The 25,453-nt window shown below is 43.8% G+C and overlaps 1 protein-coding gene across 1 annotated transcript in view; it reads left to right on the top strand.

Moving 5' to 3' along the window:
- ANKRD13C (ankyrin repeat domain 13C) overlaps window positions 1-20,200 on the top strand; it is a 52,855-nt gene extending 32,655 nt beyond the window's left edge. Inside the window, exons 6-13 of the mRNA XM_074221194.1 lie at window positions 1,752-1,818; window positions 3,904-4,048; window positions 8,967-9,098; window positions 11,168-11,329; window positions 15,414-15,493; window positions 16,685-16,783; window positions 16,879-16,979; window positions 19,520-20,200. Coding sequence (XP_074077295.1) covers window positions 1,752-1,818; window positions 3,904-4,048; window positions 8,967-9,098; window positions 11,168-11,329; window positions 15,414-15,493; window positions 16,685-16,783; window positions 16,879-16,979; window positions 19,520-19,650 — 917 coding nt within the window. The 3' untranslated portion in view covers window positions 19,651-20,200. The remainder of the gene's footprint in view (window positions 1-1,751; window positions 1,819-3,903; window positions 4,049-8,966; window positions 9,099-11,167; window positions 11,330-15,413; window positions 15,494-16,684; window positions 16,784-16,878; window positions 16,980-19,519) is intronic.
- The last annotated feature ends 5,253 nt before the right edge of the window (window positions 20,201-25,453 follow it).

A 25,453-nucleotide genomic window follows, 5' to 3' on the forward strand; every position in this document is an offset into this window, starting at 1 on the left:
TTCTCTTTGGGTTATGGTGTCTAATTGAGCTTCTTATGCCAAAGAGTTAAAAAATCATTCTATCTGTAATTATTTTTAACAAGATAAATTTATTGTTACTGCCTCTTATAATTGAATTGTTCCAGGTTTTGTGGGCAGATTCTAACAAGCATAACCTTTAAATGAGCCCGCAAAAATGCACTGTTGGAAAAATATTTCCATCTACTACTCAATTCTTGGTGAAAACCAAACTGATAGTCATTCAAATATGTTATTAACTTCCATATGAAGTTTACTTTTACTTGACGCTATTGAAGTTTCTGTTTGTTGAGGAGTGAAGCTCTGCCAGATATGCTTCAGATGGGAGATGTTAGAATTTATTTTGCACCATTATTTTTCTAATTATGTCAGTAAATTTAATATATTTGAAAGTATCATGGAATTTAATGATGGCATCTCTTTGAGTTATCCTTTGCTTCACATAGCACCAAAGACACAGAGAAAGAGCATGTGTTAATACAAATTGAAAAGAAGAAAGGAAGAGCCCATCACCCGCTGTGCCTACAGTTACTACCTTTTTGACTCCGTTATTTTGAGAAAGGAAGAATTTTATCTACACAGATAAGGGCAACTACTATTTCCTGTTTAAAACCTTTAACTTTGAGAAGTCTAGAATGACCCCAATGACCAACTACCAAATGCCTAGACCTCATGTAGGGTTAAACCAGCATTTTTTCCCAGTTAAACATTTGGATGATCTCTAAATTCTTCCTAACCAAATTTCATATATTAGACTTTATGAAATATCTAAAATAGGTACTGTACATAATACAAAAATTTCATCACCACCTTTAGCATTTCCTTTGTCCCCATTTCTCTGTGGAGGATTTCATTATAAGCAACTATCTGGATTTAGATCTACCACAATTAAAATCATATTCCCCAAAATATAACTAGCTTATAAAAGGGGTTCTTAATCCTTAAGGATCTATGGATAGCTTTTAAGGGAAATCTGAAAATTAATGAGGGGAAAACTTGTATCTATTTTCAGCATCTTTCAATTGAAACTTACCATTTCCTTCTATTAAGAACATAGGCACCATCAGTCATTATGAGAAGGGTCCATAGGCTGTCCAGGATGCCCCAGTGTTCAGGATTCCGATCCCCAAGTGTGAGTCTTGGGCCTGGATGTCATAGGTGCCCCTGGGGAAGGAGCCGACTGTATTCTGCCACAGGCCCAAAGGAAGCCTCTCTTTAAGCCTTCAGACTCTTCAGAAAGAGCTCATTATGTACTGGTGGAGTTGGAGGGAGTGTGGGGTCTTGAACCTGAGAGCTAGCCCTCATGGTCCAGGAAGCTCCTGGCCTGCCTATGACCAGTCTCTAGACACATCTCTTGGCCTCAGGAACTGCTGCTTTCCCCTCTTTTCTTCCACTCCTCCTCACCTCCCTTACACCCTGAGCTTAGATCTGGGCCTGGGTCTTGGGGTCTCAGGCAGGAGCTTGGAGTTCACTTATCGAAATATCAGATGCAGTATCCTCTCTGGTTCTAGATTAGTTAGTTACTAGTTTGCTGAAAATGCTTGAGAGTACTTTGATGGGTTCTGTTTAACCTTAAAACAAATTAGCTTTAAACATGATCTCTTTTAAAAGTTATTAGAAAACTTTTGGAGAATTATGAAATCTTAGCTTTGCTGTTTTTATACTTGCATGAGTTTTTGCTTATTAGTTTTCTCAATGCATTAATTATTTAATCTTTTCTGTTCCAAATATAGTGCCTTTACTTTCCCGAATTCTGCCTTCTGATGCATGTAAAATATACAAACAAGGTATCAATATCAGGTGAGTTGCTTTGCTTTTTTTTTATTGAAGTGTGGAAAACTCTGCCTATTTCTGACCCAAATTGTACTTTTATTTTCCTTTCTGGTACAGATTTAGTTTTAAAATAATTGGATGGACGTTGTAGGTAACTTCTGGGAACGGGATATAGATGGAGTCTGGTAGAGTGTCATTTTACTGAAAATGAGTTTCAGTTTTATCATTTAGAATAGTTATTACAGTTTAGTTTGCCTTGAATTGGTAAAGTGAATGTTTTCTTGTTTCAAAAATATAGTAGGGTAGCCATCCTTATAAATTGTGTCATATGAGCTTTTTAAAAAATCACCTCAGTGTTGAATGCCATGAAATTATTCATTTTATAAAGTTTCTAAATTAGAAATTCATTGTGGTTTAAATATTTTTGCCTGTGAATACCTTTTAAAGGTAATGGATGGTTGATTTCTTGTGATTTTAGAACAATTTTGTCCCTGAATATTTTTAAAAGAAATGATGTCCATTTCCACCTTTTGATAGCTTAAGGAAAGGGATTCTTCTTTTACAAAAACTTGTGCTGTCTGAGGGCTGGCAGCAGGAAGACTGGAGTTGGCCCTGTGGGTCTCACCTGTCTGGTCTGCCTTGATTTATCATCCATGAAGTGACACCCACTTGTTAATATCACTTGACCTCCTCAGGCTCCTGATGATTGCACTTTTGTGAACCCAAGTGTGCTTCCTGAACACCAGTTGTAGCTTTCCTGGCGCAATACTCAGGAGACCCTCCTTTCCCCACCCACCCCACTTCCTTAGCGCCAAACAGCGTCTCTACACAGGTCATGAAAGGTGATAAGCAACAGACTTACGCTAAAGTGGGCACAGCCTTGTCTGGGCAGGTCATTGGCCCTCACACTGACAATAGCGCCACTAGTCTTTGAGCTTTTGGAAATATCAAAATATTGGATCCATTATTTTCAACACAAAAAGAATTCACCCAGATGACAAATTGCCTTATCAACCTTTTCTGGTTTGACCCTGGATTCTAAAGCTTTCCTTGCTCCTTGTGAAGTCTTGGCAGCTGCAGCTCAGTCATTTAGGGTTCTTTTCCAGGAGACTCAGTTGGCTCTTCCACTTCTGTCTCCATTTCTTATGCTCATTTGACAGTCTTTTTACTCACTTCTGCCAACATTTCATCTTGGGCAAATCATGAAAGTTGGGAGTGAACTCCAGGCTCTTGTCATATATGCATTTGTACCTCTCCTCATGCTTTCAGAGTAATGCAAATTTATGTAAAACAAGAACTGTCTTGTTTTCAAAGTTCCGGACTTAGCTGGGTATCAAAGTTTCAAAAAGGTCCCATTCTAGTTCTTTTGGGACTCCCATCCCATTGGGGTAGGGAGTGGGGAGAAGGTGATGAGAGGCAGGGACTTGAAGAAGAAATTGTTAGCTTTTAGGCTTTTCCATAAAATATTGAAAGGAAAATCTTCACAGTCATTGTTGATAAAATGACTTTGTGAGAGAATTTTAAAACCTATTTTGGTATCAAATAGAAGTTAACTATATTTTGGAACTAGGAGCAACTTCTATAACTAGCAAAGGCACAAGAAGGGAAATCATTAAATTGACTATAACACAATTAACATTTTGTCAGTGTTGATGAAATAAATTAGTAGAACAAATTTCACAATGCTTGATGTATAATAATCCTTCAGTAAATGTTTGTTTAGGATCGAATACCACTGATGGCACCAATATCCTAAAGAATAAATCTTAAAAAATCCTAGATTCTTGGCTTAGAGCAAAAGAGATCTTAGCAGTTGAGTCTTCTGGCGCAGTCACCTCCTCCTTTGACAAGTAAGCAGATTGATATCTAGAGAGCCAGCAACCAGCAAGGCTATGATTGCCAGGGGCTTCTTCCTGAGCCCATGTGCCAGTCGACATTTTATGATCTGGAAGAATATAGTCAAGAAGTGTCCTTTAAATAAAACATTATGAATTTATCTAATGAATTGTATTATCAAATTTGGCCATTTTAGATTTTAATAAAATTGTTTTATTGGGAATTATGTGCATACGATGTCTTCCAGAATTTAATTAATGAGTTTGTTTTCCACAGGCTTGACACAACTCTCATAGACTTTACTGACATGAAGTGCCAACGAGGGGACTTGAGCTTCATTTTCAGTGGTGATGCAGCACCCTCTGAGTCGTTTGTAGTGTTAGATAATGAACAGAGAGTTTACCAGCGAATCCATCATGAGGTGAGAGCTGTTGGTGGGGGAGTTCTTTGGGTTGGTGGGCTGCAGATGGAGGCAGAGAACATTTGGGGATTTTGTCTGGGTCACCACACCCTCACCATTGGAGCTACCCCATTGTCTGAGAGAACAGAGTAGAACTGAACTGTGTTTGCTACTTGGTGCTTCTCTAGCCTCTGCCCTTTATCTTTCATTTAATTTATATACTGCTTTTTTTCCCTAGTCAAACTCAGTATTCTTTTTTTAATGAGCATTTTTATGAAACTTTTAAGGCTTTCTTTGTTTTTTCCAGTAAACTCTGTTGACTAGTTCTCAAAGGTTCCTTGGCTTCTTCCATAATGTGATTTTTTTTTTTTGTTTCTACTAGCTTTCTGAATGCTTCCCTTTTTTTTTGTGATTACTTTTCTTGTGCTTAAACTTTTTACTAGAGACATTTCTCATGAGTGTCTCCCACCCCCTGAAATTTAGGATGCCTGCCTCCTGCTCTGCACGTTTCAAAGGGTAGCATATGCTCCTCTAGTCCTCAGGGCTATTCATCTGATGGGGGTCCTTGGGAGAGAGCCCACTCTACCAGTCAGGAAAGCCCAGGTTTGACTCTTATCTCTGCCATCCACCAGATATGTGACATTCCGAGGAGGAATGATAGTTTGGGACAGTGGCTAGAGAGAAGGGCCCAAGTCGGCCTCTGAAAGATCTGAGACCCTCTACTCTCTTGGACCCTCACTAGGTACCATGCTGGGTCATGACACTCCCCAGATGCTTCACATAAAAGCTACAGTCCCCTCCTCTTGGAATCTCTCATAGCTCCAGGGATTCAGCATCGTTTGGTCTGTGGGTCAGCATTTATGAAGCACAAGTCCTGGAGAGAGAATGTGCCAGAACCTTGGACCAAAAGGAAGAGTGGAAGCTGACAGAAGGCAGGCCCTCAGAGTGAAGGGAACCCAGAGGGAATGGGGGGGATATTGGCAGGCTGGTGTCATTAGGTCACAGGTACTCTGTGTTGAAGATGTGGAGAGAATTTAGAGATAGTATGGATAGGAGAGAGAAAAAAAGGGTTTTTTTACTTTTTTGAAGGAGGGGTGGGTAATGAAGAATAAGCATATGGAAAGGTAGGAAAAGGGGCAATAAGTAGAAAAATATTATAAAATCTTTGACAAAGCCCAATTCGTGCAGCCATGTCATTCTTGGGTTAATTAGACCTGGGCTTCTGTAGAGAGTCTAGGCATAGTGAGGGCAGGCCTGAGTCTGTGATATCTTCAGCGGCTCCTGAACACTGTGTCCGGTATCAGGTTAGATGCTAAATAAAGTCAAGAGGGCAGAAGGTCTGAAAAGCCAAACAGTACCATTGGGACTTTGGGCCTGAGCCATGGAAAGGAGTTCAAGAGAATCCCATGAATTGTCTTAGGAGTTGGGAGACCAGCCAGATCATGGAGTCCAGCTTCTGGAGGGACGTTGTTGAGATGATAGGCAGTGGTGAAAGGAGATTTAATGAAGTGGGACAGGACAGAGAGGCCTCAGGTCAGCCGCTGTCCCAGCATGTCTCCAACGACTCAGGCCCAGCCCAGCTGAGGTGGGGGGGGGAGATCAGAGCTGGAATTTGCTTTCTCCAGAGTTGTGGAAGAAAATGTCATCTCTCCTAGTAGAAGTAAAATAGGGACCTGTCAGGTTTGAGAGGGACGCCCCTTTTATTCACATCCTAGGGCAGGAAACTGAGGCCCAGTGAGGTGAGCAGACTTGCTCAAGAGCCCTCTCAAAGCACATTTGAGAACTAAACTTTGAGGTCTCCTTCAGGAGAGGGGCCTGGGCCATCCCCCATAAGCAACAGCTGCACAGGCAGGCTCTGGCTTCCTCCTGGCTGACCCATTCATCTTTGGAGAGTGCTAGGGAATGGAAGATTCTCTGTAAATTGTGCCAGTTTTCCCTGGAGTTTGACCAAAGGGTCCAAATGACGTCCTTCTCCTCTACTCTCCCAAGCTTGAAGACAAGGATCCTATCTCTTCTCATCAAATGTGAAAAATCTCTGGTTTCTCTGATTCCTGGATTCCAAGAGCTGGTGAACCCTAGGTTGCGTTGGATGCCCCATTTTGGAGGCTCTCCTAAAGTGCAAGACCAGATCTGAATAGAAAGCTCCCAATGGGATTTGACTTGAGGCTTGTCGCCTCCTGTCCCCAGACCTCGCCTGCTTCATTCATTTCCCACCTGGCTCAGGGACATCTCAGTTGTTCTTCCCCACAGACCAGGATGCTTTCCATTGAGAGCATCAGCCTCCTGCAGCTAGGAGCCCTCTGGCGGCTGCCCTCAGGGGCTTCCCTTTGGATAAAGTGCTTCTCTTCTTAGGCTCTAAACCCTTTGAGGACATGCTCTTGTTAAGAGTGCTTGGCCCCTGGTCTGCCAAACCTCTAGGCAAATGGAGATGACAGCACTTGGCTCAGTTGATCATTGCGGGTGTCAGAGGACAGAATTTGAAAACCTTCATGTGCTATCAGCTAATATGGCTTGCCTTACTGAGTTTTCCTCCCCTTAAATCCTCTAGACCTTTTTGCAGGCAGGATACTGCCAACTTTTGCCTTTCCTGCTCGATACTTCTGAAGGTTACTTTGTTTGGAACCCTTTCCAGGTGGCTGGGGAACCCTTAATGACTATAATACCATAATGTTTATTAACCTTTTAAGAGGTTGCTGTAGAATTTCAGGCCAGGAGTCTTTTCAACTTCACAGCCCCAGTATAAACATTGCATTCTCTCCCTTTCTCTTAGATTCTGCCAATGTCCTTCCCCCCAGAAGCCCCACACCACATTCCCCAGCCCTTTAATTCAGGTCTTGGGGGGCCAGGCTGACTTCCCGTTATCTTCCCTCTCAAACTTGATTTCCTATCTTTTTCTTCTGTCCAGCAAAACAAGGAAACTATAGTTTGGTTTCTCTCCCTGTGTGTTATTGTCATTTTGTTCACTGCAAGCAGCATTTCCTCTTCTTTGTTTTATTCTTTCCCCATCATTGGTGATACCCAGAAGTGTATCTGTGTCTGCATGTGAGAACCTGAAGACCTGGTTTATCAGTGTGTCTTCTGCCAGAAATTATCCTAGGAAGTGATCATTTTTTCCTAAAGTTGCATCATTCCCACCCTTAGCAACCAGGTATTCCTTCTTGGTGAGAATAACCTTCAAAGTAGGAGTTCTCTAGTTTTTCTCACATGAAAAGAAATCCATTTTGGTAACAATCTGCAGTAGAGAATGGAGGGAGGTCCATAAAGCAGAGGGATGAGTTGAGGGAAAGTTAATTACCAGGATCCCTTTTGGGTAATGACAGTGGGAGTGGGAGAAAAGGCAGAATCCAAGGGAGGAAGACCTAGTGGCTGTAGGAACTAAAGCAGAGGGGAAGTGTTAGGGCTATGGCCACATTTCTTGCCCCTGGGACTTGGAGAAAGACTGGAACTCTGAAGTTCCAGTGGCTGAGTTGGTATTTGGGAAAGAAGAGATGATTTCAGTTTTGTATCAAGTGAATTTGAGGTGATGGACTAACTCAGAAGCTATCTGTCTACATTTAGATCAATAAGAACTGATTAAACTTCTCTCCCTCCTCTCCCTCTCCCCTCACCCATCTAGTGTCAAAAATGACATGTTGGGGGGGGGATATGGAAAAGTGGGGACCCCTAATGCTCTGATGGTAGAGTTGAGGACTAATTCAGTCTTTCCGGAGAACAATCTGGAACCAGGCCCAAAGGTCAGTAAAAAGATGCAGACCCTTTGATCCAGTATCCAAAAGACATGCAACAAAAGGGGGGAAAGACCTTGGGGTTCATTTTTCAGTCTTGGCTGACTTTTCATGACTCTCTTTGGGGTTTTTTGGCAAAGATACTGGAGAGGTTTTTCATTTCCTTCAGTTATTTTACAGATGAGGAAATTGAGGCAGCAGGTTTGAGTGACTTTCCCAAGGTCATATGTAGTTAGTAAGTATCTGAGGCAGGGTTTGAGCTCACAAAGATGAACAAGTCTTCCTGACTCCCTCCACTGTGTCACCTTGCTGCCCCCCTCAAAAGACCTTTATGTACAAGCAGTTCTTTTTGTGCTGGCAAAGAATTGACTGTTGAAGGGATGCCCATCAATTGGGAAATGATTGAACACATTGTGCTGAATGATCATGGTGGAATACTCTGTTGTGCTCCCAAGAAAGGATGAGCAGGTTATTTTTGTTTTTGCAAGGCAACGGGGTTAAGTGGCTTGCCCAAGGCCACACAGCTAGGCCATTATTAAGTGTCTGAGACCAGATTTGAACTCAGGTCCTCCTGACTCCAGGGCTGGCGCTCTATCCATTGTACCACCCACCTGCCCCAAGCAGGTTATTTTTGGAAAACTTGGGAATTCTTGGATGAATTGAGGTGAGTTGAACCAGGATAATATTGTATAGAGTAACAGCAATAAGAGAGGATAGGGAAGACTTAGCTTCTCAGCAGTGGAAATATCCAAGACAGTTCCTAAGGCCTGTTGATGAGGGAAAGAAGGGAAAGAACTGATGAGTCGGACAGCAGACCTTGGTAGACTGTCTTTGACTTTGTGTGTGTGTGTGGGGGGGTGGATTTGTGACTTATTTACAATATGACTCATTTGGAAATATCCATGACTGCATTGGATAGCACTTATCTGATTAGTTGTCATTTTACAGAGTGAGGTGAGATAGAAGGGAGGGAGAGAATTTAGAGCTCAGAGTTTTTTAAGAAAGAATGTTAAGGGGCAATGAGGTGGCGCAGTGGATAGAGCACCAGCCCTGGAGTCAGGAGGACCTGAGAAATTTGCTTTCTTCTCTTTTTCATTTCCTAGGAAAACAAGCAGGAAATTTTAACAATATTTGATAGTGATCATGTGTGATGATTTTCTAAGTACCTCCATATAACAAAATCTGATTTACAAGACATTTTTCTTTTCTTTAAGGAATCAGAGATGGAAACAGAAGAAGAAGTTGACATTTTAATGAGCAGTGATATTTATTCCGCAACTTTATCAACCAAATCCATCACTTTCACACGTGCCCAAACAGGATGGCTTTTCCGGGAAGACAAAACAGTATGTGTGAATCACACATTTTGCATCTTTCATAATACTGTTTATTTTCATTCTGCCCAAGCTTTTATCAGTCATGAAGTTAGAAATTAGCTGACAGAAGCAATTTTAAGACATTTTTTGGCCTGTAGTGTGCTCCTGTGAGAGATTAGGCAATTAGTTTATGGTAGCTGCATGGCTAAGGAGAGATCTATGTGTTCTGTGCTATTTTCAGTCCTGCAAAGTTTGATCCTTCCAGTTGCTTTTCCTTCTTTTTTTTTTTTTTTTTTTGGAATGTTTTATCAATTTAAAATTTTTTAAAGATTTTATTTATTTTGAGTTTTACTATTTTCCCCCCATTCTTGCTTCCCTCCCCCACCCCCGACAGAAGGCATTCTGTTTGTGTTTACATTGGTTCCATGTTATACATTGAGCTCAGTTGAATGTGAGGAAAGAGAAATCATATCCTTAAGGGGGGGGAGTTCTTTTTTTTTGTAAGGCAAACGGGGTTAAGTGACTTGCCTAAGGCCACACAGCTAGGTGATTATTAAGTGTCTGAGACCGGATTTGAACCCAGGTACTCCTGACTCCAGGGCCGGTGCTTTATCCACTATGACACCTAGCCGCCCCAATCATATACTTAAGGAAGAAAAATAAAGTATGAGTACAATTACATAATAATATGATGCTTTTTTTTTCTAATTTGACAGTAATAGTCTTTGGTCTTTGTTCAAAGTCCATAATTCTTTCTCTGGATACAGATGATATTCTCCATTGCAGACAGCCCAAAATTGTCCCTGGTTGTTGCACTGAAGGGATGAGCAAGTCCATCAAGGTCGATCACCCCCCCCCCCCCAATGTTGCTGTTAGGTTGTACAATGTTTTCTGGTTCTGCTCATCTCACTCAGCATTAGTTCACTCAAATCCCTCCAGGCTTCCCTGAGTTCCCATCCCTCCTGGTTTCTAATAGAACAGTAGTATTCCATGACATAGATATACCACAGTTTGCTAAGCTATTCCCCAATTGAAGGACATTCACTTATCTTCCAATTCTTTGCCATCACAAACAGGGCTGCTATAAATCTGATGTTTTTACCCTTTTAGTAGTGGTATTGCTTGGTTAAAGGGTATGCACATTTTTGTTGCCCTTTGGGCATAGTTCCAGACTACTCTCCAGAAAGGCTGGATGAGTTCACAGCTCCACCAGTAATGTATTAGTGTCCCAGATTTCCCACATCCCTTCCAACATTGATCATTTGTCCTTTTTGGTCATATTGGCCAGTCTGACTTCCAATTGCTTTTCAAACCACAAAGATAAAACTTTTGATTTCGTTTTGGTAGCGTGATTAGAAGTTAAGAAGAGGAGTCTTACTGTTTTTCCTTCCCTACACCCCCCCCCCCCAAATCCCCAAACTCCCCTAAATCATTTGTTTCCTTAATTAATATTATTTGATCTCCTGGATTCTTCTGCTTCTCATTAGTCTGATATCTGTGCTTTGGAGAGATATTGTGGAGAGAAAAGATTTGGCATAACTAACTAATTAGATATGGAGGCTAAGGGAGAGAGAGAGAAGACCAGGAACACTGGGAGACCAGCTGGATGATGGTCCTTCCAAAGTAATAGGAACCTTTGGAGGTTGGTTGGGTATCTGCCAGCTCTCCACTAGGCAGCTGACTATTGATATGGTAAGAGGGCTCCCAGAGTTATGCTCTCAGAATGAAATCCATAGGGGCTGATGAGTCCCCAAGTGACAGCTGGTTCAGATGATGAACCACCAAGAGACTGACAAGGATTCAATCAATATGCCATTTTTATTTTTTTTTTAACTGGTTGGTGCTTTTAAAACAATATTATTAATTTCCAGAGGAGCTGTCAAACTTAAGACCACCCCCACCCACCCCCACTCCCCCACCCCAAGAGGTTTGTGACTCATCTAGAAGTCTTGTATTCATTTTTCTTTAATCTCATCTAAAATTTGAGGTTGCTAAATTCTAGCAGTTTATTTATTAGGATTCAAATGATGAAGCTTACCCTGTGGTTGATTAAAGAATATCAATTTCACCACTTTTTAAAATATGTGATTTTGTTTTAGGAAAGAGTGGGAAACTTTTTGGCCTACTTTTACCTGGTGAATGGACTTGTTTTAGAATCCAGAAAAAGGAGAGAACACCTAAGTGAAGAAGATATTCTTCGGAATAAGGCCATCATGGAGAGTTTAAGTAAAGGTGGAAACTTAATGGAACAGAATTTTGAGGTATAGAAAGCAAAAATAATTTTATTTTGTCATACTTTAATTTTAATTTTTGATAATAGTGAATTGTAATTTCAACTTTTTTGTAGTTGGTTTAAAATGGGGGGGGGGGAATAGGCCTGATATAGGAAGAATTTAATCTTGAAATTTTCTTTTAATTTTTGCTTATTGACCAAACTTTTACTAAAAAATTAGCTTGCCATTTATCAGACATAATGTGCAATGTTTTAAATTCTTGCCTTCTTGCCTTTAGTCACATATTCTTGAAATGGTCTTTCTAGTTCTGTCCCCACCGAGCTCTGTCTACCTTCTCCTGTTCAACCCTGCAGTTATTTTGTTCAGTGCATATTCTATGGGGTATGGGGTGGTCGGAGACCTGGCACCTCGGGTGAAGGGCATCCACTTGCGTCGTCCAGCTCTCCCCTGTGGCTCCGAGAAGTTGTAGCTCGACCAACAGATGGACTCAATCAAATGGGGGTAACCAATAGGCTTCACAACTATCGGTGACTTGGAGGACCCTGTCAGAGTGGGTGAATGAGAACAATCTGTTGCAGTAGCCATGAAGGTGGCTGAAGTCATTATGGCACACTGAGAGCTTGGTCAGGCAGTGAAGATTCCAAGTCATCACCGCACCCTGGGCCACGGCTGGTTGGCCCTGACTTTTGTCCCACCTCTGGATGCTTCGTTCTTCAATCCAGCTCCTGTGATGTCATTGGTTCCTGGGTGTTAGTGGTCTTGAAGGGCGTATTCTTTCTCTGAAGCAGTTGACTGACTGTCCTCCCCAGTGGAATAAGTTCACATCTCATGCTCCTCAAGGCCGAGGCGGGTAGGTAGGGACCATGACTCAACAGGGAAGAGATCACTTCCAGGTGAGGAGATGAAGTTCGAGGTGAGAAGGAATGATTTCTTTCATAAAATTTGTATTTGTTAATTGTTTATTAGGAAGACTTCTCATATGGCTGTGTTATTTCAAGAATGGAGATAACTTTAAGCTCATTTAAGGTTTTGTATGCCCATAACACATTTTTGGGAATATAGAAGACCCCCGAGGGAATTGGGCTGTTGGTTGGCATGTTTAGAGAAGTTCAGTTTGCCTTTTTTAAAAATGAAATGTCTGGATGTGGTGGTGTACTGCTTCTGAGCCTGGGGGGGTGTCTCCCCAGTTTGGTTGAGTTCAGCACAAAGGTGATGTACCAAGCCCCTCAAACAGAGACTGTCCACGGAATGGAGCAGGTTCAAGTTCCTGTTCTGGTCAGAGAGAAGGCCTGAGTATGAGAGGAAGGACTCATCTCCATGTGCAGAATTGCACAGTTAGGGTGTGAGCTTTGCTTCCTCCTACTTTCCTGGCAGGGGTCTGTCCAGCCTGAAGACCTTGGCCTTGGCTTGGCTGTGGACATAAGCAACTGAGTGCCCTCGGTTTCTAGGGGATTCCTGGTTGTTGAGATTGTGGGTCTCTGTAGCTGTGGGGTTTGTTTGGGCAGGTCAGCGACGGATTCCTTTCAGTTTGGAAATGACAGCCCTTACCCCATCCTCATTTGCCAGCCCCATTACCCAGCCTCCCATTGCCCATGAGCAATAGCTCAAATGGCTCTGGAAGCTTATTGATTTGGGAAGTCCCTCGAGCATGCAGAGTACATTTTATCCCTCTGCAGGTGGACCAAAGACCCTTAGTTTACCAGGGCATCACCTCACCCTGTCAGAGAAGGCTCCTCAGCTTTCTCTGGAATGTTCGAGGGGTTGGTCAGTGGCTCCATGGCTCACCCTTCATCCTTCACCCTTCAGACCCTCCTTGGCATGCCTTTCCTTTGTAACTTCTTCATTCCCATGGTTTAAAGTTTCTCTTTGATTTTCTTTTGTTGCAGCCTGCTTGCTGGTCATTGCCCTCTGGGCAGTGTTTCTATCCATTCATTCATTTGTGAATGAGACTGTTGTATTCCATGTCTTAATTTAGTTTCTGTATAAAATTATGATCATTGTAAAGGAACACAGTAAAATGTTGGTGGGAAGAAGATGGTCCTTTGTTTCCAGTTTCTTAGAGACGTCTAGCCTGTCTTGGGGTTTAGTTTGTCTTCACTTGCTCTCCAGGTCGTGCTCCATCAGTTCATGGTCCATATTGTGTCTGAACACAGACTTTGTTCTCTCATGACTTCTCCCCCCTGTGAGTGGTCCAGCCAAATTCCTGGGAGTGATGACAGATCTCTTGGCAGAGACTCTTCAGGGTCTTAGGACCCCCAAAGGTAGCATCTGGAGGAAGGTGACCCTCGATCTTGATTCAGCTGGATGACAGAGTAGCTCAAACGCTGACCTTGGAGTCAGGATTCAAATCTCCAGCCTCAGACTGAACTCTTACTAGCTCTGTGACCTTGGGCAAGTCACTTCACGCTAATTGCCACGCATCCAGGGTCATCTCCAGTCGTGCTGATCCATCTCTGGCTCCAGAGGAGAGAGTCTGGGGACTTAGCACAGCCCCCCACCCATTCAAATACTATTCATGTGCTTGTCGTGGCATCAGCTTCCTGATGTCAAGATCTTCGAGAATAAGGACAAACCTCATCTTGGACTGTTTGGGCCCTATTTGGTGTTTTCTATGAAGAGGAGCTTTGCTTCATAAATGTTATTTCTGTTGTTTTACTTTTCAGGAATCTGAAATAATTTTGATGTGTGGATGGGAGACACCTGGTTGGAAGAGAGCCTTCAAGGCAGCATCTTCTGGGCCAGATCAAAGGCTCATCTGCCTACTCAGACGGTAAACATGGTGGAGAGAGTTTATTCTCCATTGTGGAATATTGCCTGCCAGAGCCTGTTGCTCTCCTTCTTTGCTCACCCTGTTATCGGGGCTGCCCGCTGGGTGTGTCTGCGTCTCCTGAAGCTCTAGTGATAGGGAAATCCAATGGAAGTAGATGGGTCGCAGTTTCCACATCTTGGGCACCTCTCTGGCACTGCCTTGGCCCACTCTCCCAGCTGCAGCGTCTCAAGGTGGAGGTTCCTGAGAGCCACGTGGTCTCATCTGGCGCCTTTTCTGTCTTTGAATGTGACCGTTTTACCATCCCATAGAGAAGCCATGGATCCCTAGGTTACTGCCCCCATTGTCTTGAAGTTTTCTTTTTGTTGTTCTTCCATTCTTATCCTTAAATGTCCTTGACATGACTGGTAAGCCTTCCACTGGGGCCTCGCCGCTTTCTCAGATGATACCAGACACAATCATTATCTTCTATCTTTCTTTTTTTAAATTATCATTAAATTAAAGAATCACCTTTATTTTAATAGTTCACAAAAAAAATCAGGATGATTGTTATCTTAATATTCTAAACTGGTGTTTTTGTCCACAGTTGCCTCTTGGCATATAAATTAGTTGTTTGCTGACACATTTTGGGGACTTTTTTGATCTTATTGGATCAAAAAAATCTTATTGGATTTCCATTGATTTAATTTTTGAATAAAATTATTATGGCTGCTTCCCATTTTATCTCACTTCTTTATTCTCACTTATTTAGTTATGGTATATCTTTTTCCTCTATTGTCCTTTTCATGATCTTTGTTCTGAATGGTTGGTTATCTGTTCCCTGACTTTTGTCAAATCTTCCCCAGCTTCTCTGGAGTCCAAGGTCTTCCCTATGCTCAGGATGGCTCCCAAGGTGTCTCTGGTCTCCCATCTTAGACTTGGGGGCTCCCTGAGGGCAGGTGCTGACCCATTGTCTTTACACAGTAGATGCTCAGTCTTTTCCTAAAAGGTCCCAGGGATCAAATCAGACCCAGTGATCTTTCTGCTGGGAATTGTCCCCTCCCTATGAAGCGTCTCCTTTCCGTCGGTATCCAGGTTAGAGAAATGAGCTGCAATCAGAACAGAGAGGAGGATTTTGTTCCTCTAGTGGTCACCCCCAAACCTGGAAGGGAGAGTCTTGGGAGATGCCTGCCACCCAGTGTGTCACTGGGAGGACTTTCGAGAAACATTCTGGTGTCACAACCACTGGAAGCTTGCCTATGTCTGCGTCAGCCAGCCCCCATTGGGCAGCAGGACCTCCATCTGCAAGGGATTCCCTTGGCTGCAGCGCTATCTCACTCCTGCCCCTCCCCTTCTCTGTTGCAGCCTGTCCGAAGAAAGTCTCTGACTCCACCTCCCCCTAACACCATTACCTGGGAAGAGTATCTGTCTGCTGAGAACGGAAAGTGAGTGTGATCTCCCAGCTTCCTGGGAGGTATAGGGGTGGGCAACTTTAGAATCCAGGGAATGATTGGGGGAGGGGGATCACCTTGCTGTTGACTCAGCAAGCCCTGCTTAACCACCTCTGGTTTACAAACAGGCCTGGGCGGGGCCAGTAGATAGTATTAGGGATCCCCCTAATCTGATCTTCTTACTTCAGGCTGACTCCCTTATTTTTCTGAAGCTGAAAGGAGTCAGTTTGTGAGAGTAAGAATCCAGAAAAATACCAGGCTACCCCCCCCCCCAATAGGAGTCTGGAATCTTAAGGGCAAACTGTCGCCTCTTCGGGGTGCTGCCTGGCAGGCCCATTGGCTGGATTTCAGAGGCTTGAGTTAATTGAATCATAGTTTCCAAGTTCAACAAAGAGAGGGTCTTGTGGCAGGGGTCCACTTGTCCAGGCTTAAGCTGGACCGATTGCACCCTGAGGTCCCTGCCATGCAGAGCCCAGAGACTTGATGTGTGATAGGATCCGGGGAGTTGTCAGGGTGATGAGTCCCAAGAAGCGAAGGGGGTGCAGGGCCGTCGGACATGAGATTGTGCATGACCCAACCCTCCATGGCGGGCTTGTGGATGTTCTTGTTTAGATTGACGGTGTCAGCAATTGCATGCTGTATCACTTGTCATACAGTCATATAGAAGGCAAACTCTCATTAAATTGGAGAAGAGTCCTGCCAGACAGTCGCCTCTTTGCTGGGCAGAAGCAGGGAAGCTAGAACCCTCCTAGCATTTAACTAACATGATTAACAAAGAAGCTGTTCATGTTGGTTTAGTTGCACCAGTTTTCTATTTGTCACTCCCCTGATCACTGCCAAGTGGGCAGAAAAAGACCCAGAATGCCCCAACTTGCACCCATGGTCATCCTCCTCATCATTCTGTAATCAATATGGAGGAATTCCACATCTGTGGCAATGGTGTGAGGGGGTGATGGGAGCACCTTAGGTATTAAGGAATGGAGATGCTATAGACCTAGAACACCTCTATGTTTTACAAAGAAATGGGGATTTCTAGATGATTGGTTTTATTTTTTTCAATTTTGTGTTTCAGCACATTTTTAGACTTTTAATAATGTCTAAAATTATACACACACACAGCATAAATAAAATGTTATAGGAAGCTGTGCCTGCTGACAAAGTTGTTTTCTTTCCTTTCCCTTGCAGAGCTCCTCATCTGGGGAGAGAACTTGTTTGCAAAGAAAGTAAGAAAACGTTTAAAGCCACAATAGCCATGAGCCAGGAATTTCCCTTAGGAATTGAATTGTAAGTTGAATATCTTTACTTAAGAGGCCTGGAGGTTGTGCATAAAACATATGTATCAGCTGCTCAGTGGAATTTCTCCTGACTTTCTTTTCCAGATTATTGAATGTTCTAGAAGTGATTGCGCCCTTCAAGCACTTTAACAAGCTGAGAGAATTTGTTCAGATGAAGCTTCCTCCCGGCTTTCCTGTAAAGCTCGGTAAGAACAATTAGGGAGCATGATCACGGGGCACGCAGCACCCCTCTGTTCTTCCATCTTGGGGGATGAGTTTTGACAGACATCTGTTCTCTGCAGTGATTGTTTCAGTGATTCTGAGATGAGGTACCCCCTAATGGGTTGTTTGTAGCGGAGAGAGTGAGAGGCCCACACTTTATGGTTGGATGTGGGGGTAGATGTGGAGATTCTAGAGTGGGGGTAGGGGGGCAGCCATGAGAGCAAGGAGGCTTGGGGGGGGGTGCGCACACACGCACATGCACAAGGCTCATGCAAGCATATTATGCTGCTGCTGCTGCTGATGTTGATGTTTGCCCTTCATTCTGGAAGAAGATCATGACAGCTCCCCCTGAAAGTCTTCGCACAGAGGTAGAGCCACTTTGTGTGGAGACCCTTGATTCAATCACTATTTCTGAAGCCCCTGCCACGGGGAGGCTCTGGCCTGTTTTGGGGACCCCCAGAGACAGAGAGGGCTGGCTGTGAGGAGCCCAGTTATATCTGAGGGCAGCAGGGATGTAGGAGGTGGGTGTGGGAATAGTTCCTACTGGCTTCTTGAGGGAAAATGTGACAGTCCTGGGGGCCGGGGAAGGTCCTGGGGAGGTGCCTTCAAGCTGTCCTTAGAAGCATGAAGGTGATGCTGGTGACCAGGCTTAGGCAGGGAAGATTGTGGAACAAAGTTGTTGAAGGGCCTTACATGTGGAGCCCATTTGATCCTGGAGGCGAAAGGAGAACATGTTCATCGTGGCTTTGGGAAGGTCGCTGTGAGAGTCTGGAGCCATGAACCCAGGAAGACCACTGTAGCTGTCGGGGTCAGAACCTGCAGATGTTGAGGGGCTTGGGCGGATTGAGGGAGAGAAGAGTTGGGCTGGGGTCCTGGGTGGATACCAGATATGAGAAGAGAGTCCAAGACCACCCAGACTGACACTTCAGGAGCACTTTTTGAGTATCATGTAGCAAACTATTCTTACAAGGAGCTTTTGGCTTCTTTCAAGGAAAGCTGGCTCTCCCTTGGAGTGGAGGGCTGGCCAAAGAGGCTTCTGGGAAGGAGTTCGCTGCACTGCTTCCCTCCAGGTTAAATGTAGTAGATGTTTATTAAGATCCTTGTTTTGAAGGGGTGGCCCTCCACTAGGGAAGGGAGTGTGCATAATAAATAAAGCCAAAGTTGTTTCCTGATTGAGAGAAGGCAGTGAAATAATCGTGAGGACTTGGGACAGAGCCCGGGGTGTGGAGTCAGTTTTGGGATAAGATGGGTCAGAAGAGGGTGAGGGACAGGGTCAAAGAAGGCAGGAGGTGGACAAGAGAAGATGGCTGTAGCGCATCCCTAGGAGGGGCTGAAGTGACAGGGTCTGAGCCACCAAGAGGTCAAGAAGGAGGAACATCAAACTGACCATTGGGGGCCTTTTGTCCCTTGCCTTAATGGGGGGGGCAGAAAGCAATCGGGAGCTGAGGAAATGGAGGCGGGGCATGAGCAGAGGTTCCTTCCAACCAAGCACGAGCCTGTGCCTAAGGGGGTGTCAGGTCAGAGGTTGGGCATGTTTGATAAGGAAGGAGTGTGATGGGATTGATAACAAGACAGCACAATGAAAAAAGAAAAATCCAAGCCTGTCAAGCAAGTCTGCCTCATCTTCCAAGACCCTAGAATCTGTAGGATGGATGATGACAGGTTTTGAGGTGCAGTTATGGAGATGGGGAGTTTATGATGGATGCCCTGTCATTGAGTGAGAGGGGGATTGTGGAGAAGGATGAGCTCAAGGGACAGGACTGACCAGTTAAGATGAACTAAGCGGGGTTTGTAGGAAGTTCATTTTAAGGTGGAGAAACCCAGGGTTTTCATTTGACAAGACGTAGAAGAAGGCCTGGAAATGTTGGAACTCCTCAGAGTGGCAAAGGTGGGCTGCAGCCTGAGGGCTTGAAGAATGGACTGGAAGGGTTGGGGTGTTCTGGGTGTAAGAAGGTTGGAAGGAGAAGCCCTAGAGTAGGCTGAGGCCACAGAGTTCAAAGCATTGGGGAAAGCCAGCGCATCAAATGGGCACTGACCCATGTTGGTGTCCCAAGCGTAAAAGCTGGGTGTGGAATGAGCTCAAAGGGGAAATGGCAGTCAAGGTCAGGGACAGGGAGTGAGGTGGGGTCCTTGACTTGGAGAGACCAAACCTCAGAGGAAGAGGGGGGATGTGGTGCAGCGGGGATGGGGAGGAGCTGTGTGGATTCCTATTTGGAGGGACGAGAAGCTTCCCAGGAGGCTGAGCTGCAGAGAGGGGGAATGGGCTCCCATTGGAAGGACAATGAAGCCAACTGTTGGCCCTTTCATCTGTAAAATTAATGAATAAAACTTTGACTTTTGACCATGCTCCAGGCTCTGCCCTTTCCAACTCCCATTCTGTTAGAAGAGAACCTTACCCCAGGAAGGGAGGGGGGCCAGTGGGGAAGCCAGACTCTCCTCCAGGAGACCCCCTCCTTGGTGGGTTTTGGTTGCTTTGGTCCAGCTCTCACACTGTTGACCATTGTTTGTCTCTTCTCTTCTGTAGATATACCTGTGTTTCCCACCATCACAGCCACTGTGACTTTTCAGGAGTTTAGGTACGATGAATTTGATGACCGCATCTTCACTATTCCTGAGGACTACAAGGAGGATCCCAGCCGGTTTCCTGACCTTTAACCTGCCTGGAAAAATCCTACCAGCTCACCAGTGAAAGCACGTGGATGCACAGAAGCCAAGACGTCTATCCAGACAGAAGGATGCACTCTCTGAGAAGTAAAACAGGCACGACGCCGCATCAGCACACATCCGCCACTTGTCCAGGAGCGTGCCTCCTGATGTGTGCCGTTGTCCACTTTTTCTAAATACACATATTATAAGCTAAGGAGTTTGGATGTCGACAGCTCTGGGGCCGTGTTTGTTTTGACCCCTTTTTACACCTGTTGGCGGCACCTGGATTTAGCTAGCATCTAGAGACAGCTCCTGGACCATTGACACTCTAAAATGAAGCGTCTCAATAGAGATCACAGTCCTTTTAAACGTGTCACCTCTTCACGATGGCGGACATCCTTCCAGCTTGGTTTTCATCCATTATAAAGTAGGTCCCATTATGTATAGCTCAGTCATTTGAATGTTGTTGAAAATGATGAACTGGAAGGAATGCAATTTTCTGTAGATGAACCAACCAAATGGTGACCATTAAACAGTTGCATTTTCACATTGCAATACATTTCAGAACTAGCATTCACTCTGCAGGGAATTCGGTACCTCCTCTTAGCGCCTTCGAGCGACTCCCGCGTGGTGCTATTCCTGTTTTTATCTAAAGTCTCCAGTGGAAAACGTTTCTTACTGATCTTTCTGCCATAGAGTCTCTGATTTTTCTTTTCTAATCTACGTTCATGATAAAGTATCGGTTAGCATGCTTAAAAATGTTCATCTGACAAATTAGAGCACTTTTGAAAAAAAGGAATTTCCAAGTTTTGAAATTGGCTTCCCATTCAGTGCCCATCGGTCTGCCGCTCTTGGTTTTGGCTCTGATGGGTGAAGGGCAAAGACGTGTCACAGTTTAAAAAACCAAAACACAAACCTAAGACTGAAAATATATCCCCATATTTATATTGAACACTTTGAATATAGGGTATAAATGTTTCATATAATATATAATATTCATTTGTTAAATTCTAGAAATGTACACAAGTTTAATGACAATTCCTACTTCATGTTTTTTTTCTTTAAGCCATTTGAAGGAAAATATTGATTTATTTTGTCTCCATGTGTTCAAATCATGGATTCTCAATTTTACATTTTAAATCTTTCCTATTTATTAAAATTCCAAGTTGGTTTGAAGGTCCAAAGTTGAAAATAAATTAGTTAAGAATTATGTCTGCCAGTCACCCAGTGTGAAGTATGTGTTAGAGGATTTAGCTACAAGTCGTGTGAGTTCTATCAGTGTGTCCTTGGTGACTACTTGGGATCATACCTGTCCCTTCTTTTGTATGACTTACATTTAAGCCTCTTCCAGAGGCCCACGTGAATTGGACTTCATCGGCATGTGTTCCTTTACCAAGGTCTTCCTCCCCACCCACTGTTTGGATCATAAAAGAAGTTTGTCTGGACTCCCAGAACAAGTCATCTGGTTCTTGGCTCCTTTCTGTGTTGAGGTTTTTAGCCTTTTATTCTCAGAGGATTGCTTCAGAGACCCCAACACTGGATCCAAGCTGCGCAGCCTCGGCGAGCCAGTGCACAGGGATGAAGACAACCAGCAGACAAAATGTGTTCTCTTGCATTACCACAGTGGTTAACCTGGAAGCTGATGTGTCCAGAGCAGGGTTAGGACATGAAACAGAAGATGCGTTTAGAAAGTCAGAAGCAACACTATTAGAGGAAAGTTTTTAAAAGATTCTCTAAGGCTGCTTTCTCCATATCAGTGTATATGACTTTGAATATATATGTTCATGTTTTAATATTAAGAAAGGAAATAATTTTTATAGTGCAGAAAAAATATTCATGGTTAAATTTTTTAAATTATTATTGTATGTGGCTTCTTAGACCTTGGGAAAAGAATGAGTTCATTGCAGTCTTCTTGATTGAAGGAGGAAAAGCTGATTTTTCAGCTTGTCTCCCTTTCAACTTGCAGTGGCTTGGACTGAGAACATCCTGTCTCCAAGATCCACCACTGGGCGGGGGGGGGGGGGGGGACGGGACACTAGTTTCCCAGGGTTCCTCAGCTGTGCAGTATATGGGGGGGGGCAGGGGGAGGAATCCCATCCCGTTGAGTCCCAGTGTGGGCTTGGTCAGCGTCTCCTCAAAGCTGTGAATGTCTCCCTGGACTGCACTGGATGCAGAAAAACTACTGAAGGCTCCGGCCCTTTGAATTGTGTTGCACACATTTGTACTTTTTAAGAAACACCTCCTCAGTTACAAAGGACAAACACATGCCCCCATACCTCTTCCAATGGCAACTATTAGGAATCAACTCTGATGCAAATAAACTTTTCACAGTATTTTCCAGATTTGCAGAAATGTGATTTTTAAACAACTTCATCAGATAAGTACTGTTTTCAGGTGAAGTCATCAAAATACTCTTCCTCTATTGTAGAACTGGGATCTGCTGTTTACCTAACACAGGGAGGGAGTATTAACAACTGGCTTTTTCCAGAAAATATTAAGCCTCTCCTGTATGCAGCAGTCCAGGCAAAAGAACCTCCTCCAGGTTCTGAAGGGATGCTTCCAGCTGCTAGTCTGCAATTTAGTGCGTGGCCATCCATCCACAGTAGCCAAGAGGCAGGACCGTAGGAACCCAAGCACAAATGTCCGAGGCCAGAGAGCCTCCACCCAGAGTGGGTCAGATCAGGTGTCGCAACACAATGCTTCTGAAAAGCAGGGAGTTTGGCTACTGGGCAGAACAGAAATACCCTCTGAGCTAGAGAGCTGAGAAAGTTGTCTCTGGGTAGAGGAGTGGGAGAGGAAGAACAGGCTTGAGGACAGTTGGGTCAGGATTGGATCTGTGAATTCACTGCTTGGGATGATCTAAACACCCTCTCCTGAGACACTCTTCTGGAACTTACTATCTCCTCTAGGAATTTGGTAACATTGGATGTTGCTGTTAGTTTTAAAAGAAATCAGTAGCTACCCAATACCAAGATTTATTGTTAAAAACTTGTTGGGCAGTTACTTCTAGAATATCAGATCAGAAAATTATATTCTTTAAGAGAATAGGTGAATTAGTAGTGACCTTTAATGTTTACAGTGAAACCAAGTTCAGTTTGCCCTTGGGAGTGGCTGCGGTCTGGTAGAAACTTGAGACACGGACACTTACAAATGAAAGAATAGCAGCAGTCCCTGTTGGTCACGGCCCGTCATCAGATCACTTAGCTGTTCTCCCTGCCCTTCCACCGGGGCATGCATGCATGCGCGCCCACCCCCTCCCAGCAGCTGTAAAGAATGTTTCCAAACTTCACAAAGGCAGGGAGGCCTTGGCTTCTAGAACAGGTTTCGTTACCTACAGATTCCATGGCAATAATAAAAACAATACCCAATAAAATGATTTTTGCCTAAGAACTACTCAGCTACTAGTAATCTGCCAAGTAGTCTACAAATGATAGGATTTTCTTTGTTCTTTGTAAAGTGAAATTTTTTAAGACTGTAAAAGTCACTAATGAGACTTAAAGATTCCTTTAGAAAACACTATAGTATATGAGTTCGAAATCTACAAAAGAACTTAATTCGTTTACCTGAGAGGGCAAGCGACCCTGTGACTTGTCCAGTTATTGCACAATCAGCAAGTGGTGGAGCAGTGGTTTTGAATACACCATCGCGCTCCCTCGGACGTAGGGAAACCGTTAGTATCTTGTAGGTACTCACTGGAGCCACAGAATAGGAAATGCTCTTAGCCAGCCTCATGCTGGTCCTCTTACCTTGTTGGTTTTCTGAGCTCAACAAAGTGCTTTGAAGTCACTTGTGACTCAAGGGTGCGTTATTTCACCCGCGTGTTTTCACTAAGTTTACGCTCGTTCCCTTGTTTCTAAGTTGTGTTTGATTTCCTTTAATGCTTTGAGTTTATCTTCTTACTGTGCTTCCACGATATCCGGTGACCCCAGGTCCTTAGCAATTCTTGGGCATTTTACTATTTCTGTTATTCATGTGCTAATCTCTACCTTTTAGTTTGCCAGAACCTGTATTGGTAGAATGAAGAAATACAGGTCTTTAGGTCTGAGTAATAAGGTGTCATTTTCAAAAGTTTATCTGTAAATGCAAATATTCTGTAATTTTGGAAAATGTGCGGTGGGGGGATCCAGTCACTTTTTTTTCCCCAAGTGAAAAGATTGTTATGGAAAGGACTGATGTCTTGGCTCCCTCCCTCGGCAACATTTCTAAAAGGACTTTTTTTTTGTTATTACAAATAAAATCCTAAATTTTCCAATGATTTCACTTCCTTTCCCCTTGTGAATCCGTAAGATTTTGCTTTTCTATTTTTCATTTTACTCTCTTCAGGTGAACAAAAAAAGTTGTCAACCAGAATGGCACAAACTTAGAATTGTAATCATGAATACTTTTGGACCCATTTCTGGGGATGTAGATAAACGACTTTGGGTCTGGTTCATGTGATCTGAACCTCATAACTGGCATATGGAGAGGTCATAGATCCTTCTTAGCACACTCAAATTTCAAGGGGGGTATTTTTATCGATTCCTTCAAAGCTATTCAGTCCCATTTCTGAAGCACAATTTTGTTCTTAGGCCAGGAATATGGATGGAATGTGACTGAACCAAAGGCATGCTCTCCAAGGAGGTTATGATGAGGAAGAAGCCTCTGGCTTTGCCACCAACATTCTTCTCCACCAATCCCAGTCCAAACTGACCCAAACTAAACTAAGCCGGTTCCTTCACAGTGGAGCTAAAGTCCATGCTGGGACCGAATCTGGAGCCTTCCAGCTTGGTGGGACCCACTCAAGCTTCACTGGTGTTAAAACACCAAGGCCTGAGGAAGAGGGCATTTAGACATCGCTATCACTGTCCAACACTTCACATGCTTCAAGGTGAGCTCAGAGAGACACCCAAAATAACCAGTCAGCTTTAATAAACCAAGTTAATTAATAGGAAAACACTTAGTCTGTGCCAGGCATTAGCCTGCCTGCTTCCTCTTCTCTCAAGCCTGGAAAAGGGCTTGCTCTTATCCCCATTGTAAAGTGAGGAAACTGAGGAAGGCAGAAGTCCAGACCTTGCCCAGGGTCCCAGAGCTACTACATAATACCTGAGTCTTCCCGACTCAACCCTACAGAATATGTCCAGCTCCAGTCTGAATCCTGAAACACAATTAAGCTACTCTCAGCCTCTCCAGATAAATTTAAGCCAATAAACAATTTTCTAATAAAAGCCGTTTATTTAAATCATTGTTTACTACCAAATACAGAACAAAGCTCAGTGTGGAGGCAGTTGAACTTGATTTCAGGTATCTGAATTTCTAACAACGCACCAGTGGTTATGGAAGGTCCCACCGCAGCAGCCCTCCCTGTGTGCAGATGATCTCTCCCTGGCCTCCGGAGCAGAAAGGAGCTGAGCATGAGCACTCCATTGTTCTTCCTTCCATCCGCTGTGATAAGATGGGTTTCTGGATGGGCCTTGTTTCCCCACGGAAACAAGTTGATAAGACAGCAAAGTCTTCTTTAAAAAGCTAATGTTTTCAATATATATTGTACAGGCAAAATTCCTTTTTTTAAAAAAAGGTCACATTCTCGACTAAAAATGCTTTTGTACAGGTGCCTTTTTAGCACAGGCAGTTCACAATTTTAGATTCTGACTTGGTTAAAAATTCAAAGCCCCAGGTCTTTTCTGATTCCCTTGCCACCCATCTGAACAAAACAAGGCCACTTCAGAATTGTGCACACCCAAGAGGCGGTGCTAGTGGGCCCTCCCACGGGGCCAGGTGAGGGGCTCACAGGGAGGGTAAAGAAGCACAATCAGAGCCGTCCAGGAAGGTGAGC

This window comes from Macrotis lagotis, chromosome 2 (genome assembly GCF_037893015.1).
Source record: "Macrotis lagotis isolate mMagLag1 chromosome 2, bilby.v1.9.chrom.fasta, whole genome shotgun sequence".
NCBI lineage: Eukaryota > Metazoa > Chordata > Mammalia > Peramelemorphia > Peramelidae > Macrotis > Macrotis lagotis.